This window comes from Mesoplodon bidens (genome assembly GCF_964165515.1).
Source record: "Mesoplodon bidens genome assembly, chromosome: 11".
Taxonomy (NCBI): Eukaryota; Metazoa; Chordata; class Mammalia; order Artiodactyla; family Ziphiidae; genus Mesoplodon; species Mesoplodon bidens.
The window spans coordinates 48,262,013-48,281,963 of NC_138167.1; the positions used below are offsets into that span (position 1 = coordinate 48,262,013).

The following is a 19,951-nucleotide window of genomic DNA, read 5'->3' on the forward strand; positions in this document are numbered from 1 at the left end:
ACTAGCAATGACAGTTATGGGATGACCTGAAAGAGTGAAATGTGAAAAAGCCACTGCTAGTTTATTGGTTGATAGGATTTTTTTTTCCCTTAATGGGGGAACCAGGGAATTTGGCTTTATTAAAAAAGAAAGAAGCGGAAAGAATAATCTGTAGAATTACCAGATAGAAACCTTTTAGTAAGTTGAGCATTTGGAAATATATTTGAAGCCTAAACCTAGGGCTTCAATTCTTTGGGAAACCTCCTTGGCAAGACTTAGGTAATCAGATGATTACTCTGCTTAGTCTGTACCTATGCCAGGAAGAGCTCAAGCAGCCTTCCTTTATGTGTGCACTTCGTTATTGGGGCCGTAAAGAATCCCTGTTATCATCATGCAGTTTCCTTAGATTGAAGCTCTGATAGTGCTCTGTATTTGGTGAAGTGCTCAATCTTTTTAAAAATATGTGATAAGATTATGACTATATATATGTACCATCTCTAGTCTCCTCCTATTGTAAATCTGCCAAGAAGCCTGTGTCCAAGGGTACATTTATTAACCTAGTTCCACCAGTTAGGCTTTTAACTTCTTTTTCTGGGCAAATTAGATATATCGAGGAAAAAAACAATTTCATGTAGGCAGAGGGGCTTTGGTTTGCAACTGTTTGAGTAATGATGGGGGGAAAGGTACTTGGTACAACTGCGAAGTGTTCCTTGATAACTTTTTGTTTGGCTGCTAAGACATATGGAGAAGAGAAGTCCTAACAGGACTACCACACTATCTGTCACTTGTTTATAAAATGGTTTAGTGGGATGTCCCTAGTGGTCCAGTGGTTAAGACTTCGCCTACCAATGCAGGGGGAACCCTGGTCAGGGAGCTAAGATCTCATGTGCCTCGGGGCCAAAAAACCAAAACATGAAACAGAAGCAATATTGTAACAGATTCAATAAAGACTTTAACAGTGGTCCAAATAAAATAAAATAAAATAAAATGGTTTAGCATGAGGTAATAGAAAGAGTAATGGATTGGGAAGAATGTTTAGGTTGTAGTTTCAGTGCAGTCATTAACTTTATGATCATATGCAAATTAATCTGCAAAGGGTTGGCTCTCCTAACCTGCTTTGTGCTGTAATCTGTGATTCTGTGGGTAGTCCATAATTGCTCTTTAGTATTACACATGTTGCAGAAATGTTTGGAACTACCTCAGGCTAGTTTTAGTCCCCGTTCTCTTCCCATCAGCTTGCCTTACCATGTTATATTTTTCTCCACTAAGAATACAAGTGTCACTTCTGAGTGGCTTCCTGTTCTGTAATGACATGAAAGACGTGTTTCAGAATGTAACATTTCTATTTTCTGGCTTCTTTTATAGGACTTTGTATCTTTGCTGAAGTCAGTGATGTGAAAACACCTGACATGGGTAAGACTGACTATGGAGTGGTGTTCAGTCCTTTTAGTTACTCTGATTAGATGAGCTGGAGTGAAAGAATATTTGCATCTTTGTGCTGAATAATATTTTCAATATTTGTGTCTTTGTGCTTAATAATAATTTTGAAGGAGATCTCATCCTTATTATGCAATACAGTATACCAAACAATTTTCTTTTGGTTGGGATATTGTTTACAGCAACATTTTAAAGCATTTTGTCATTCATTGTATTGAAAAAGCTAAATACGCAGTAGCAAGCTTTTCTGTGTGCAAGGCCTTGTTTTTTAAGTACTTAAAATACCTAATAGAGTAAGTCCCCTACATACAAACCTTCAAGTTGTGAACTTTCTTTTCAAAGATGCGAACGTGCGTTTGCGTGTCCAGTCACGTAAGTTAGTTCATGTGTCTGGCGTACATTGTCACTTGCGTGCATCCTCTACAAGTCTTTGTGCTTTTGTGTACTTTACTGTACAGTACTGTATAGAGTACAGTAGTACGGTGTCTTTATTTCAAGCCCCGGATGTCTGGAAGCAAGCGTAAAAGCAGCAGTAATGTAGGTGGTACTGCTAAGAATCACCAGCCGTCTTATTGCACTGTACTACTGTACTTTTCAAGTTACTGTAAAATTAAAAATGTTTTCTTTATTTTTTGTGTTTGTTTTTTATGTATTATTTGTGTGAAAAGTATTATAAACCTATTATAGTACAGTACTATATAGCCAATTGTGTTAGTTCGGTACCTAGGCTAACTTTGTTGGACTTACAAACAAATTGGACTTAACGGACGCGCCCTCGGAACGGAACTCGTTTGTATGTAGGGGACTTACTTTAGTACCTAGTAGGTTCTATTATTATCTCCATTTTGTTGACAGAGAAACTGAGACACAGAGGTTAAGAAACTTGCCTAGGATCACACGGCTATAACTGGCAGAGCCAGGATTTAAACTCAGGGACTGGTTCCAGGGTCCTTGTTCTTTAGTACTATTATACTGCCCTCTATGTGATAAATAATTTGATTAAGGTAAAATTTAAATTTCATTTAGCTAGTGGCATTGAGAATTAATTGTGATTGGAACATTTTCTGCTATTCATAGTACTTTATGTCTATAACAGGGAACAGTATGAGGTCAAGACTAGTAGTCAATTTAGGAATAGGTTGAAAAATCTATACAGTTTGATCTTACAACATCCCATATGCTCCTTTTAAGTCCACATTAGTCTTCTCTCTACTGTTTTTTCCTTTTGTTTAGTCTACCTTCTTTCTCCTGGTCATTTGTTTCCCTTTTCTCTCATTGCTGATAGCAGTATAAATCACTGAGTTCCCTTACTCTCACTTGTTCCTGTTCTAACTCTTTTATGGTAACAAAGGTTTCAGAAATGGTAATAAAGTACAGTTCTGCCACAGTATACAGTAACTGAGCTGATATCTGTTAAGAGCTATATGAATAAATTACGCTTTTTGCAGAAAAAATTTTCAAGTGGATTAAATTTTAAAGTACGTTGTTGAGTTGAAACAGAGGAAATAAACCAGGGTTAAGAGTATTTGCTTTGAATGGTGAAATTTTTTCCCCGTTTTTTTTTTTTTTCTACAGTTAAAATAAAAATTTTCTTTTGGGAAAATTTCATTATTTTTAAAACTTTGAATTAAGCTCTTTTTATTCTTGTACAAGTTTTGAACTATTTAGTAGATGATCTCGATTCCAAATTAACCAATTTCTGCACATGGGCCTGTTTTTTTAACAGTGACATTTTGAGATTTCTTGCCAAGAGTTATGAAGGAGCGGTTTTATTTGACTGTAGAGGTGTTTGGGGGAAATCATTTTTATTAGGTGAAAAGATTGGCTCATAGGAAAGTAGGTATTGAAGAATTATGTGACTTGAACTAATCCGGACTCTTTCCCCAGATGATACTGCTGATAGGCTGAGGATGGATGCTGGAGAAGTAACTTTAGTGAACCACAACTCCATATTTAAAACCCATCTCCTGTCACAAACAGGTTTTCCAGAGGACCAGCTTTCACTTTCTGACCATCAGGTTAGTAATAATTTTCTTTCCTTAATTAATGAATTATTTTGGCTTAAGTTTTCATCTGATAGAGTTTAAATGCCACACTCAAAAGCACAGGAATATATGTAAACTTTTTACAGTCAGTAATGCTAATATTTGGAATTCTGTTTGATACATTAAAGTTAAATAAGAGCCAGGCTATGTATAAATTCTTGGAGAATGATACCTTTTAGAAACTCTTTATTATTCCTCTGAATATTACAATTACTAATACACAGATCAGCGTTCTTTTAAACTGGTGTCTTAAAATTGCTGAGCGTTAAATGGGGGGAAACTATGAAAATATACAGTACCTCTGAAATTTCTCTGTTCTATAAAGCTTAGTTTCTCAAGGGACCAGCAGCAGCATCACCTGAGACCTTATTAGAAAAGCAGAATCTGAGGCTTTACCCCATACCTACTGAATCAGAATCTGCAGTTTAAAAAAGCTCCAAGGTTTGAGGACTGTTAATAAAGCAGTCTTTCTCAGTAGGAAGCCATTACTAATTAGGATGAGACCATTCCTTGCTGTGTGCAGAATGTTTAGCATCCTTGGGCACTAAATACCTGTAGCATCTGCCCCCAGTAATCATTTTGGTAACTGAATATATCTCCACACATTTCCAGATTTGTACTGGGGTGCAGCGGCACCTCTGATTAAGAACTGTCCTGTAAAGTTATCAAGAGAATCAAAACCAGGTTGATTTTGTCAGCTGCTTTGATATGTGATACACCTGGCTTTGAGAACAGGCTATATTAAATACGTATTACCTTCTAATGAGCATTCTTTGAATTAAGTTGTATAACAGATATTTTGCCTATTTTTCCCCTTGAAGCCTTAATCATTTCATCATGTTTTCCTTTCTTACTAGTATGTAGCTTAATTTATTTATAATATATATAATTATAATTAATTATATTGCACTCTGAAATATGTCATAATCTTGTTTAATTATATATTTTTCCTAGTGTATGTTTTTGTTTTATTGTAAAAAATATGGTTTAAGAAAAAACTTTTGTTTTGTTTAGATTTTACCTTCCAGGCAAGGAAATTTGGACCGATCTTATACTTGTTCTACAAGAAGTGCAGCTTATCCAAATTATTATTCAGGTATGACACATTACTTGGAGTCAAGGCATTTCTACCTTTCAGACTTCTTCCTAGCAAGTTGTTTGTGTTTACTGTCTCTAAAAGTGAAAACATTGTCAAAAACAAAATGGTATTTTCTCCACTAAAACATCATTTTAATGAGCTCTCTGTGTATGGTTGCTATAATACTTCACAGATCTAGTCTCAACCAGATATTTTTTAAAGGGAGATTTTTTTTTAGAATCCATTCTCCTACTTGTCTATTATGCCCTTGTTAAAAGCAATACAGCTTTGTTTTTGGCTTTTGGGTTTTTTTTTTTTTTTTTTAGATATGTGTATGTGATGTAAAGGTTACTTGTACTGATTTGAAGCACAGAGCTAGCCTATTTGTATTCTGCTTGAAATCATAAATCCTGAAAATTTATTTCTACCCAAGCTTGTCCCTCCATTAGGGCAGGAAATGTTAACTACATGTTTCTGTCTAGCACCTGCCACAGCCATGCTTGCATATTCAAGGGCTTGCCTTTTCAACTTGTGATCCATGACAGAAGTCAGCATTCTCTAGGCTTTTCCTAGCCCCTGGCCTGCCTGACTTTTCATCTGCCCCCTTTCTAAGGTTTGGATTTCCAATGATCTGGCTCTGTCTTGGGGAAACTTAAGAGTTTTTTATTGGTTAGTCTCCTGGCAGTATGACCCAGGAAGATTATAGTGGTCTTCCAAAGTCTTTTCACTCCTCATGCTTTAATCTCCTCACATGACCCAAGTATGGGAATATTAGCCATACCATTGAACCTGTTTCAATGGGATTTTTATAAGGATAAGTTGAGGTAATAAATATGAAATGCAAATAATAATTATTGTTGTTATTTGGCTTCCTCAGGATTCTTTGTCAGCAAGATGAGATCTCCTCCCCTAAAAAGACGTTAGTATGATGCTCTTTTAGATTTATATTATATTTAAATATCATTTAGGTGGGTGGTACTTTACCCTGAGCACTGGATTTCCTCTTCTGGGGTGGGAAATGGTGTCCACATAGTATGTGCATAATTGTATAGAAAAATCAGTTAATTTTTTCAGGAAGTTAACTCTGCCATCATTATTGTTGAAAAGGCCTTTCTGATGAGCAGAGAGCCTGAAATATGGCTTGATAGCTTATTAGTATTGATCATAGGGGAAGGACAGTTGAGTGGATAATATTTTCATTTGAACTCAGGCTGTGTTTGCTTGTAATTTTGTATGCTGATTTACCATTGGACAGAATATTTGGTTTTTGTTTAAAGTAATTGCTTAATAGTAATTATACTATAGAAAATTATACTCAAGATCTCCTGGCTAACACACCTCTTAACCCTGTGGTCTTCTCTGTTTTTTTATCTGAGTATATATCTATGTACACATTGTATGATTCAAAATATGTGATTTTTTTTAGCCCAATATATATATTTTTAATTTTCCATCTGCTTACCTGTTATTCTTCTTATTTACCTTTTTCTGTTGATTTCTCATAATCCATGGAATTTATATGCACGTTCACAATCCTTTATGTGCAATTCCAAAATCCAAAAAGCTCTGAAAACCAAAAAATATTTTCATAATTTATTTGACATCTAAACCTGACCTGAGCTCAATTCATTACTTAGCAAAAGCTACATGAACTGACATTTAACTGTTTATGTTTTGTCTTTTATTTATCTCTGTAAATATGAATATTTACACATTTTACTGTAGATATATCAATATGTTTGATAACAGGGTGCTGCTTCAGGTTATACTTAGAAGTGCTACGTAGTACATACCAGGTTATCTTTGTAAAATCCCCCAAATTTTTAATGTAGAAACACAACTGGATCCAGGGGGCTGTGATTTAGGATAATGGGCCTGTATCTTCATTTCCTTCATTTTCTCTATGGTTTAGGTCCCCTTCACCCTCTCCATTTTCAGCTATTATAAATAACATGGCTTAAAATAATTTGTTTTAGCTTTTTTCTTTTAAATTTCAGTGGACCCTTGATATTCACAAAGGATATTTCTGAGATCATCTCAGGTCCCTATATTCTTGACTGTGGTGGTATTTAACCAGAGTGCTGGCTTTCTACTCAATTACATGACTCTTGAGGGTTGTATTTTTTCTGTTTGTCCTCATGCCACAACTTGATCCCTGTATCAAAATTTTATGCCAGAGTTTTTAATCTCTCACTTGAAGGCCATTTTTTTTAGGAAAAGAAACAGATTCATTACAGTTACTTTATACATGATAATGACTAGAGAATACCAACAGCAAATAATAAAACCATATTGAAATGGGGTTGCTGAGCTATTAGATTCATTCTCTAAAATACAGCCTGAAGCAGAGGATTCAGATTTATGCCTCTGCCAAGTTTAGCCCCTGACCAAGCAAGCCTATGACATGCCACAGACCTTCTAGGTTGCTCACTGACAATCAGAGCTTTCAATCTGTGAATGCCAAGGGTCTGTATACGTTTTTCTTATAATAAAGACTTTAATTCAGATCTTTTTACTGTGTACTTTTTTAACTTTGTTCCTTTGCCACACCCATTCTTGTTCATTACAAGTCCTGCAGAATATTGTCTCTTATCTCCTATTCTTTTCCAATAATTTCCACATTGATTTCTGTGGTCAGTCACCTTGAGACTTACCTCTTGATTGGACTAGATGTGGGTCCCCAGTTTACCTGCCTCAGTCTCCTCATTCTGACTGTACTGGTCTTTGTCTCCTCTCCTACCTTACTATCCTCCTTCACTAAGATGAAAACAAACACAGGAAAAACTCAAACTTCAGAACCTAGAGTCTGGAGCTTCCCATTTATACTTTACTGGATCTGCCTCTCTGTATCAAGCTTTTTAAATATTTGCTTTTTAATCTCAAGATTAGACTGTTAAAAACATTTTTTTTAATTTAGAAAGCAGAGAAAATGCAACATTTTCACTTTAATAACTTAGTGCTGGTCAGACTTGAAGACCTCTTGATTTTATTAAGAGCACAATTGAAAAGAAAATTAAAACATTTTAAACCTTAAAGAAAAGTAGCTTAAGATGAAAAGAAATGATTTTGCTCATGCTTAGAATCATTGTCAATGTCTTATCTTTGGAAAATATGTTAAATTAGGTTGCCAAATAGGCATTTAGTAGGTAAGGTGAATTAAAGCATCCTGTATTCATAATAACTAAATAAATCTGAAAGTTAACAGGAGCAACTGATGGTTACTTTCATACTAAGTGATTGCCTGACACACTTTTTTTAAAATATAAATTTTCATTATGTCCATAAAATTACTGCCTGTCCTTGTAGAAAATTTGTAGAGAAAAGTAGAAAAATCCCCATCATTCTATCATTGGAACACAACCAAAGTTAAAATTTTGGTGTATTTCCCTATAGTTCTATGTGTGTGTATGTACACATAAGTAATCTTATTTGTGACATTTGCAATCTGACTTCTTAATGATGACAGAATACTGGGTTAAACTGTCAACTAAAAAAGAATGTGTGCAGCCTCCTGTTGGTCCCTTTCTAGCTTTGCTTGATCCCATCAGCAGTAGAGCACAATTCAGTGATTTCGTTGAGTGGGGATGGAACCACCTTATTCTGGTGAAACAGATTGCCTGATCCTGTGCTTTTCCCTTGAATTTTAAAGCCCAGACCTCTGTCAGATGCCATTGAGCAGGCTACTCTGGTTTATCCTTGGTCTCAAATTTGCATTTTTTGGTAGACTTATTCCTCAAGTAGACATCTCTAGTTAGATCATTCCCTAATCAAATTTTAACCAAAAAAAAAAAAAGTATGAGGGAGGAAGATTTCTACTGTTATTACTTTGCTTAAAGATAATGATTTTCTGGTCCTTTAATGAAACTCATTTTCATTAGCCTCACATCTCTTATTTTTATAGTAATAGTAATAGATGTCAAGCATAGTTGTTGATTACAAAGGGAAAAGGTTGTAATTCATTTTGAAAGTAAATTTAATTTAATTATTAATGAGGTCATCCACTGGTGCATCAACTGGTACTAATACCACCCCTGACTGCTGCCTTTTTTCCATCTTATTTAGCCTAAATTCTGATAATCCTGATCAGCTTAAAAAAAAAATTCCAATACAATACAAAACTGATACTTTTGTCAGCAGCCAAACTTTTTGGATAGAGTATCAAAAGCTATGTTAAATAGTTTAAGTAACATAAATACGTAATATTGTGCAAAGTTCCATAGTAAAATGCTTTGAAAGAGGATCCTCAAAGTGATGTTGGCATTAGACAAAATTCAGGGAGTAGAGAGTTACATTTTTGTCTTTCTACTGGTGCTCCTCAGTTACATAGCCTAACATCTGAAGTTATTTTGAAGGTGTTGTTTTAAATTGTCCCATCCTGCTGATGGAGAGAGGAGGCTATAAAAATTATTCTACTCCTAGCTGAAACTTTGAAAGATTTTTATCACCCCAGTTTGTAAGCCACAAGTCAGAAAATTCAAATAATAATTAATCCTCGCTTAGTCTGATTGCAATAGCAAGCATCCGAGTATTGGTATGTCTGATGATTATAACGTTAAGTGACTGAAGGTTATCATACCAGAACCAAATGCATAATGATGGGTCATTCCTGCCATAAGCCGGCCAGAATAAGCAGCAATTAGGTTATCTCTGCTCTTAGACAGAGCCACTGAGTCGTGAACATGGTAATTAAAACAAGAAAGTGACACCAGCTGCTTATTAAGCAATAACTGTTGTTCATTTGAATTACAATTCTCCTTGGCCCTCCACCTGCTTTCTTACTGGTCTGGCCTACCTTCTTTCAGGCCCAGGCCTGGGAGTGCTTGCAAGATATAGTTGGGGTAAAATGTTGACTTTTGGTGGACACCACGGAGTCACATTGATGCAGATAAGGCACATGGCTGTGGCAGGATTCAGCTCCTTCATCAATTTTCAGGTTAGTATGGCTGAATCAATTATAGTTTGTAGAAGTTCCCTTACTGAAGACTTTACTGGCAGTTGAGGCCGGGATCTTTCTTCCATTAGAGACATGGTGATATGCCACATTACTTTGGAATACAGTGTTGGACATGGTTGCAGTCATATGGAGAACAAGTATAGGTATTTGTTTGATTTATTCAAACTTTTATTCTTCTAGACAACCCTTCCTCAGACAGTTTTCTTGGCTCAGGAGACCTAAGAACCTTTGGCCAGAGTGCAAATGGCCAGTGGAGAAATTCCACTCCAGCATCAGGTTCAACTTTACAAAAATCAAGAAACAGCCGAAGTCTTTACCTCGAAACCCGAAAGACCTCAAGGTAAGTATTCTGGCTGCTCAGTTCACAAGGTCTTCCTCCAATATAAGGGAAAATGGCTATAAGATAGTTGTTACATTGGCATTTTTAAAAAGTAACACCACTTTTGAACTTTAAACCATAGAGATACGGACAAATTCATTTTGAACTTTCAACTTTTAATTTATTTGGTGCTGGATTTTGGTGACAGCCAAATCTTACAATTAGAGGGAGAGAGTTTTGAGGGAAATCTTGGTGGATATGAGTGTATTGGGACCCTTCAGAATCAATATGGCTATTTTGAACCTTAAAGTGCAAATTGATCAATTTCTGCAACTTCAGTAGCAAAGAAACCAGCATTTTGTAGGCTCTCATGTGAGCAGAGACCTGACTTAAACCAAAGCAACCTTACACCTTAGTCAACTACTTCTATTGTAAAATTAGACTCAGAAAGAACTTGATCATATTTAGCCTAACTTATAAGCCCTGCTTATTCCCTCACCAAACTTCTACTGATTATTAAAGGCAGATGAAGTTTGGGTTAGAAACTTTTCCCTCAAGTACTTTATTATATTAGTAAATATTTCTTTTTTAATATGGTATTTATGACTTCTTAAGTATTACTCTGGTGATGGATTTTAGGCATGTGGGATCATTCAGTTTCCTGCTTAGTCAAAGCTAAGCTTTCTGGTGCTGGTTGAAACCAACAAGATGGTTTTTATTTTATGATTATCAGCACATGGACTCTGGAAACATGTGTGAGTACTCCCAGGGATTGTCTTCCCCACTTCTTAATATTTTTAAAAATTACATAAGGATTCATTAACACAGTCACATTGTAAAAGTTAAAACATTGCCAATAAAGCCAAAGATCCCTTGACCACTACTCACAATCTTACTCCCTTCCCCTTCTTGCGTTTCCTTCCAAATCTTTTCCTATGCTTGTTTCTCTTTCACTTTCTCTTGCTTAGATATAGAATGATATATATGCTGTGTAATACTATAAAATGTAAAATATGTTATCTTCATTAAAGATATTCTGTATGCATCATTTGGCAAGTTGCTTTTTTTCCTCAATAATGCCATGCTGTTATTTTTTAAAATAATGTTATTACAGAAACGGTGCGCATGCTTTGTACAAAATCAGAAAATACAGATAAGCACAAATAAACAATAAAAACATCATATTCCCACCAGTCAGAGGTCACCTTTGTAATGTGTTAGTACATGTCCTTCCAGATATTTTTCTGTTTGCACACATTTTTTTCCAAAAATGAGTTCATGTTGTTCATATACTCTTTTGTAATCTTTTTCAGTCAATCATCTTCTCTTTTTCATTCAGTAAATTTTATCTTATACACTGAATAAGTTATATTTAAGTTTTCCTAGTTGACCCCAAAGTATCCTTTACAGCTAGTTTGTCCAAAGCAGTATGCAGTTTAAAATCGCCTCTGGTATTTATCACCCTTAAGTCTCTTACAATCTTGAACAGCACCCCCTTTTTTTATGACATGACTTTTTTCTGCGTAATGTTCCACCTTTTGGATTTGACAAGTTGCTTTCCCATAGTATCATGATTTTGTCCTCTATCCTCTGTATATCTTATAAACTAGATTTTTGACTTTAATAAAAGCTGATGCTGTGTTACATCATATTAGAAAACCTACAGTCCTATCATTAGTGATGCTGGATTGACCTCTAGATTAGAGTGACAGTGCTCTGGTCCTTAATTGTGCAGTTAGGTTTTCTTCCCCCTTGTGACTAGAATGTAATCTAAATGAGGTTACTTTGGCATTTTATGAACGACCAGTTTCAAATCAGCCTAGGAGTTATTAATATCAATTGATAATCCTTAGCTGATAGTCATTTTTTAATTGAGGTATAATTGACATATAACATTATATTAGTTTCGGGTGTGCAGCATAATGGTGCAATATTTGTATATTGATCACCACAATAAGTTTAGTTAACATCCATCACCATACGTGGTTACAAAAATTTTTTTTCTTGTGATGAGAACTTTTAAGATCTACTTTCTCATTAACTTTCAAATATGAAATATGGTATTATTAACTATAGTCACCATGCTCTGCATTACATCCCCATGACTTACTTGTTTTATCACTGGAAGTTTGTACCTTTTTTTTTTTTTTTTTTTTTGCGGTACGCGGGCCTCTCCCGTTGTGGAGCACAGGCTCCAGACGCGCAGGCCCAGCAGCCATGGCTCACGGGCCCAGACGCTCCGCGGCATGTGGGATCCTCCCGGACTGGGGCACGAACCCGCGTCCCCTGCATCGGCAGGCGGACTCGCAACCACTGCGCCACCAGGGAAGCCTAGTTTGTACCTTTTGACCTCCTTTGACCTGATGATAATTTTAGTAGTTAATGAAGTAGTATTTTTCTAATTTTATCATTTCTTTTACACTAATTAATTGGCACTCTGCTATAAGGGAGAGCTTTTTTCCTCATTGGTTAGGGCTGTTTGGTTACCCTGAAATAGTTTTCCTACTGGGACGGCAGGGTATGTGATTAGATCTTTCTTTTGCATTACCAATTTTCAAAGTAAGTTTTTTTTTAATCGCCCCTTCATGTGGTTCAAATGAATTTTTCTGTTCTTTTTTCAGTGTCATGGATTCAGTGTGTTTTAATCCACGACTACAATCATTATTCTTTCAATGCTTACATTCTCACAACTTTGGCTAGTGGAAGTTCCTTCAGGCTTATGTCTGTGCCTGACTCAACCTCGTTAGTTGTTGGTAGCACCCTTGCTTTCTGGCATCGCAAGTGCTCTCATACTGTTTCTTTAGGAAGAAGAATCTTTTGCATTAAACACACACACACACTCTAGGGAAAATAAATACAAAAGACATTGTGGGGAATTCATTATATCTTTACCAAGCAAATTATATTGCCCTTGCCATTTTTTCCTAGCCATTATCTACCCATCCTAAGAAAAGAACCGTGTTTCTGAAATTCCAAGTTCTTGCTCCTTTCCCCACTCTAACACACATAGGAAACATTAGAGTTTGAAGAGTCAGAGGGAATGGATGTACTTTTTAATTTTCTTTAGACCTAGTCTGATTTCATTTGGATCAGACCACATGTACTGGTTTAAAGAGTTCATTTCAATAAGTTCAGCTTAGTCAGCTATGTACTTTACTCTTCATCCTCAGCAGAAGGAAAGAAAATTAATTATATTGAGCACAAGTACTGTGCTGGGTAATGATATTTGAAAAAGCACATAGAAAAAAACTTTAAATTATTAACCTAACCTTAGAGATAAAACTGGATTTTGAGTCCACAAAAATATTTTTCTTGCCAATTTTTCCCATTATTTGAGGCATGTATGGTATAAAGAAACAAAGCAAAATTCTCCTTCAAAAGAGGTAGATAGTGAGGGCAGGAGGAGCAGTCAGTGATGCAGCCTCATAAAAAGCCTTCTAGTTTTTTTTAATGGAGGATGGGAGCCCTCTGTTGGTCTTTTAGGAAACTTAAATTCAATTGAAAAACAGTTGAGAAGCTTCAGCTTTATCCATCTTTGCATATTTAATCTTAAAATAATTCCCTCCAAAAGGCTGGGAGAGGGGACTGCAGGGAGTCAATAGAAAGTGTGTGCATATTAGCACACCTAGAACCCAGGTGCATACCTAGAACCCAGGTTTTCTGAAGAAGTCTAATCTGATAGGCTTTTTGTCATACCACACAGGTCTATGGTTCCTGACCAAAGGAACTTATAGATGGAGAAGCTAAGAAATACAATTTTATGTGTTTGATAATTACATAGTTTGGCAGTTTAAGACCTCCTAAGTGGCAGAACCTAATGCAGCAACTCATGTATCATTTCTTGTGTATTTCTCTCACAGGGTACATCTGTCATTCTGCTAATTTTTTTGTTTTTGTTATTTCTTAAAAGTGAAAATAATCACCTGGTTAGATTTTTACTTACTGTTCTTATCTTTTCTTACAAACTTTTTTCTTTTTTTAGTGGATTATCAAACACTTTTACAGGAAAGTCAAACCATCATTGTCATTTGTCTGCATATGAAAAATCTTTTCCTATTAAGCCTGTTCCAAGTCCATCTTGGAGTGGTTCATGTCGTCGAAATCTTTTGAGCCCCAAGAAAACTCAGAGGCGACACATTAGTACAGCAGAAGAGGTAAGGAAAACCTGCAACAAAAGCTACTAAAAGACTCTCCCTACATTCAGCCATTTGTTCCCTCTGGCTTAGATGTTTATTAACCATTCCATTAATCCTTTCTGTGTTTTTTTTCTTTCTTAATTGCTCTTTTTGAGTGCCAGCATCTCTTCTAAAGAAAGTAAGGAGATATCTTAGCAGGACTTCAGTATTTTTCTTACCATCTTCTATTCCTGTTGGACAGCACACTTAATCTTCAGTATTGTCTGAGTGGCTTCTCATACATCAAACTATCTCTGTTCTCTTTTGAACCCTTATTAAAGCTCTAGTTTCATGTGGCAAAGCTGTTAACCTTGCTGGATTTGATACCTGCCCTTCTTACTAGGATAATTTTTCCTCAGTATAAAAGAAAAATCAAGAAGCCAGCTAAATAATTTACATCCTTTCATTTGAGTAAGATCTTTGGGATCATAAGCTTTCTCCACAAGAAAGATGTGTTGACACTATGTTATATTCATTCAGTAAACTTAGGAAAAAATCAATTCCTTATATATAACATATAATTTATACAATAAGGAGATGTGCTTACACCTGTTCAATTAAATATTTATTGTGCATCTAGTCAGGTTTGGACTGGTTGCTGTGGAGATACAAATGAATAATAATGACCTCATACTTGTATAGCATTAGAGTTTCCAGTGTGCTTTCCACATGTATTATTGTTTTGAATTATTTTAACCTTGTGAAATAGGTAGAGATGAGGTAATAACCACATTTTACAAAGTTGGAAAGTAAAGGTCAGAGGTCACACAACTAATAAATGGCCAGCCTGCAGCCCAGTTCTTCTACAAGAGTCTAGAAGGTATGCTTTCTGTCATACAGCATGGTTATGTGGTTCCTGTCCATTGGTGCTTACAGACCGTGGAGTCAAGAATATAGCATTATGTGCTAAATAATTTTGTAATTTGGCGGTGAAGATCTCTTAGGTGGCAAAACTTGATTATTTGTTACATAGTTAGTTTAAAATGCTGTATATTTTTTGGTTTTAAATTTGTATTGAATCTAAAATATTCAAGCAGAGGATGACAGAGCTAGTAAATCATAATTATCAGGGGGAAGGATAGACAAGAAACTGGCACCAGTTGCATTTGGTGATAAGAGCTGAGCAACAGTTACGAAAGGACGATTTATTTTTCACTGTACCTTTTGTAGCATTGCATTTAGCACGATCTGCGTATCAGTTATTACATACATAAATAATTCTTTTTTAGTTACTGGAGCTGTGGGGGTTGTGCTTGTGCTAGAGTGCAGGCAGCCAGCAGGGTACCGAGAGACTTGTGGGGACTGAGATGGTAACGGCATGGCAGCCGGTACAGGCCTCCCAAACCCGTCCCTGCCCCGTGTGGCTGCTGCTGGCATCACCAGTGCCCTTTAGAATGAAGACTTGGGCCGACCCAATACTTTCATCCTTCCAGTCCACCTTCCAGGCCACAGGCTGGGGCAAGGGAGGACATGAAGCTGGTTCCTCTTTCCTTCTGCAGTGTCAAAAAGATGCTAAGGATTGAACCTATCCTATGGAACAAGAGATGCAGGGACTTTTGCCTCAGTTGTTTTTAGGTCTATAATCTGCTATGAAAAGCAAGTCACCTATAGTGTAGGAATATGGAGTAACCCATATTATATGCACGAGATGAAATATTGGACCAAACTTTATTAAATGAAACTCTCAACAGATGATTTAGATATGTAGTCTTGGATATTACAGATAATCCAGGTTAAAATGTTACTTTTTCCCCCTGGACTAAAATTATTGATGGGAGCTTATAAGCTGGAGGAAAAGTTATTTTCCCTGGAAATATTGGGATCTCCAAGAGACATCTGTTGCTTATGTTAAAGAAGGAGAATTGTGTATGAATCTTACTTCTGGAGTTGTCTAACACCTTCAGGAATATGAAGCTATCTGCGGAATTAACATGTCACCACTGTGCTATTCAGTCTTACAACGGGTTTGAAGATAATACATGAGGAAGAAGAATTTGGAAATACGCAGGTGGTGGCTGTACCACCACTTGGCTGATGGCTGATTGAAGGGCAACATTAAAGAACGATACTATCCAATAGGGCAGGGGTCCCCAACACACCGGCCACAGACCGGTACCGGTCCCTGGCCTGTTAGGAACTGGGCTGCACAGCAGGAGGTGAGTGGCCGGCCGGTGGGCAGTGAGCAAGTGAAGCGTCATCTGTATTTACAGCCACTCCCCATCGCTCACATTACCGCCTGAGCTCCGCCTCCTGTCAGATCAGCGGCGGCATTAGATTCTCATAGGAGCGCAAACCCTACCGTGAACTGCGCATGTGAGGGATCTAGGTTGCACACTCCTTATGAGAATCTAATGCCTGATGATCTGAGGTGGAGCTGAGGGGTGATGCTAGCGCTGGGGAGCGGCTGCAAATACAGATTGTCACTAGCAGAGAGGTTTGACTGCACAGAGACCATAATAAATCAATTGCTTGCAGACTCACAAAACCCTGTCAGTGAGTGGCAAGTGAAAACAAGCTCAGGGCTCCCACTGATTGTGTATTATGGTGACTTGTATAATTATTTCATTATATATTGCAGTGTAATAATAATAGAAATAAAGTGCACAATAAATGTAATGCACTTGAATCATCCCAAAACCATCCCCCCCTCCCCCCGTTCCAAGGAAAAACTGTCTTCCACGAAACCGGTCCCTGTTGCCAAAAAAGGTTGGGGACCACTGCAGTAGGGTTACCACCAGCCACGTGCACTATTTAAGTTAATTCAAATTAAATAAAAGTGTACTTTCTCAGTCACACTAGCCACATTTCACGTACTCATTAGCCATATATGAATAGTGGCTACCATATTGGACAGTACAAACAGAGATCATTTCCATTATCACAGAAGATACTCTTAGCACTGTTACAGATGATGAGAGTTTCTGTTTAGGAAAAAAAAATATTAAGGACAATAGAAATGTTAAATAGTAAAAACAAGTAGTTTCTTTTCAGTTATATGTTGCTTCCAGACATGCTTCTCTGCTACATATTGAGTAGCATTTTAAGATGTTAGACTGCCTTATAGATGTCACTGATGGTTTTCTTCTTTTTTTTTTAAGAAAAACATACTTTATTAATTGTCCTTATACTTACTAAACTTTCTTTGGTCCTTTATTAAGTTTGAAACATAACGTTAGCCAACTTCCTTTAACATTTTATCCAATTATAGCTTCCTTTCCTCTCAATTTCCTAATTTGCTTTCTCAATAGAAAATAGTTTAATAAGTTATATACATAGAAAGATTTTTTTTTTACTTTATACTACCAGATGCTCCAAAAAAGGATTATGTTTGAAGTTTCAAGTGACTTACCTCCTTGCATCTTGCATTTGCTTTTGGTAAAGCCAAATGTTATGTGTTCTTTTGAGAGTTGCTTAGACTGTTCTTTCTTTGTCCAAAATGGTTCTAAATAAAATGTAATATACACAGCCAGTGTTTTATTGTTTAATGAAGCCCCAAAAAGAAAAGTGCCTTGCATCATTTAAACAAAACATAAATTCTTATAACTTCCAAATAAACATGTAGAACAGTGAAAACTTCTTAACCTTTTTTCTGTAATTTTTTTTTTTTTTTCGGTACACGGGCCTCTCACTGTTGTGGCCTCTCCCATTGCGGAGCACAGGCTCTGGACGCGCAGGCTCAGTGGCCATGGCTCACAGGCCCAGCCGCTCCGCGGCATGTGGGATCTTCCCGGACTGGGGCATGAACCCGTGTCCCCTGCATCGGCAGGCGGACTCTCAACCACTGCGCTACCAGGGAAGCCCTGTAATTTCTTTTTTAAACCTTAAATCAGTTTAAACAGGAAGTATGAGATTTGAAGGAGTTCAGATAATTATTTGGAATATGGATTTATTTCTGTTCATTTTATGTTGTCTAATGGCTAAGGTTGTTCAGGCTCAGACAGAAGCTTTTCTTTGAAGATATATTTATTGGGGAAAAAGATTTGTGGGGGACTTTTGTGTGTGTTAAATTATTTTAAAAAATCAACTCTTTGCGTTCAGTTAATCTAGATTTCTTGTAATTTGCATTAGCTGAGTTGCTTAATGGCTCCTTGGTTTATTCATGTTTTATTTATAAGTATAAAAAAAATTTTTTTTTTTTTTTGGCTGCGTTGGGTCTTTGTTGCTGCACGCAGGCTACTCTTCGTTGTAGTGTGTGGGCTTCTCATTGGGGTGGCTTCTCATTGCGGAGCACGGGCTCTAGGCGCATGGGCTTCAGTAGTTGCAGCTGCGGGCTCAGTAGTTGCAACATGTGGGCTTAGTTGCTCAGTGGCATGTGGGATCTTCCCAGACCAGAGATCAAACCCGTGTCCCCTGCATTGGCAGGCGGATTCTTAACCATTGCTCCACCAGGGAAGTCCTAAGCATAAAAATTTATTTCAAGAAAACATTTCGCTATGTGATATCAGGAAGGAGGGAAATGTTTCTAACTTTTTATGGTTTAAGTCTTTTTTAAAAAAATTTTATTGGATTATAGTTGATTTACAATGTTGTGTTAGTTTCAGGTTTACAGCAAAGTGATTCAGTTATACATATATTTATTCTTTTTCAGATTCTTTCTCATATAGGTTATCACAGAATATTCAGTAGATTTCCCTGTGCTATAGAGTAGGTCCTTGTTGGTTGTCTATCTTATATATAGTAGTATATGTACGTTAATCCCAAGCTCCTGATTTATTCTTCCCCCCACCTCATGTTTCCCCTTTTGGGTGAAGTGTTTAGGGTACCACAAATAAAGGTCCTTTCTTACCTCATTATTCTTGGTGTTCTCTGGAGGTCTTTAAGTGATGGGCATATTTTTTATTTTCCCTTGGTATGCAGAGTAACCTCCTACACCAGTTTATCTGCTTTACTTTGCTCCCTATGTTATGATAATACAGTCAAAGCTTTTTAAGATGTAGTTTGTTGGGACAGTGAAAATGAACTAAAGTGATTGGGTTAATATCCATGACTCAGGTGTGGTATTCCGCTTACGGTTTCCCTTCCCTCCTTCCATTTTACCACCCCTGAAAACAACATACTGTTAACCCCATAGTATAGTGGATTAGGTTACTTGGTGTAGTGGGAAGGTGGAGTCAAGATTTACATGGAGGGGTATTCAAAATTCCAGTCATTAAAGTGCCAGATAACACAGCTTTCCTGTATATAGATCGCAGTGGAGTTGGTTGGCAAAGATCTCTCTTACAATCTAATAATCTGTAATGATGCTTCATTCTTTATGTTATCTACTTGAAGAATTTTCATAATAGCCAATTCATGTTTTAATAAAGAGGCATTTATTTTAATTGTGGTTTTTAATACTGTAGACAGTTTCTTCACAAACACTAAAAAAGACCACCATCATCTTGAATATAATATTAATGTCTAAGGGATAAAATAATGGTGTTTATTTTCTTCATATAGAACATTGCAAATTTGTTTTTTCTCTTGGGTCTATTTTGCCACCAAATGCTCAACTAGTTCTACCTTTTCTGATCACTCAAGTATTCAGATTTAAGGATATCTCTTTCTCATAAGGAGTTGTCATTGCAGCACAGTACAAGGTGTATCTTGTTAGATCAGTAACATTATACTGACAATGTAATTGAAATTTACTATACAAAAAAAAGATTCAAGAAGAAAAAATTTAGTGTCTCTTTACCTTTGCATAGATAATTGCATTATTGTGCTTTTTAAATTTTATTTATTTATTTATTTATTTATTTATGGCTGTGTTGGGTCTTCGTTGCTGTGCACGGGCTTTCTCTAGTTGCGGCAAGCGGGGGCTACTCTTCGTTGCAGTGCACAGGCTTCTCACTGCAGTGGCTTCTCTTGTTGCGGAGCACAGGTCCTAGGCACGCAGGCTTCAGTAGTTGTGGCACGTGGGCTCAGTAGTTGTGGCTCGTGAGCTTTAGAGCGCAGGCTCAGTAGTTGTGGCGCATGGGCTTA

The 19,951-nt window shown here is 36.7% G+C and overlaps 1 protein-coding gene across 3 annotated transcripts in view; it reads left to right on the forward strand.

Moving 5' to 3' along the window:
- SENP1 (SUMO specific peptidase 1) overlaps window positions 1-19,951 on the forward strand; it is a 57,731-nt gene that overhangs the window by 2,872 nt on the left and 34,908 nt on the right. For 2 of the 3 annotated variants that reach the window (XM_081248879.1, XM_081248881.1), the window contains 6 exons: window positions 1,345-1,392; window positions 3,304-3,434; window positions 4,476-4,557; window positions 5,417-5,458; window positions 9,674-9,833; window positions 13,795-13,966. In XM_081248879.1, coding sequence (XP_081105005.1) covers window positions 1,345-1,392; window positions 3,304-3,434; window positions 4,476-4,557; window positions 5,417-5,458; window positions 9,674-9,833; window positions 13,795-13,966 — 635 coding nt within the window. The remainder of the gene's footprint in view (window positions 1-1,344; window positions 1,393-3,303; window positions 3,435-4,475; window positions 4,558-5,416; window positions 5,459-9,673; window positions 9,834-13,794; window positions 13,967-19,951) is intronic. The other variant, XM_081248880.1, reaches the window with a different exon arrangement.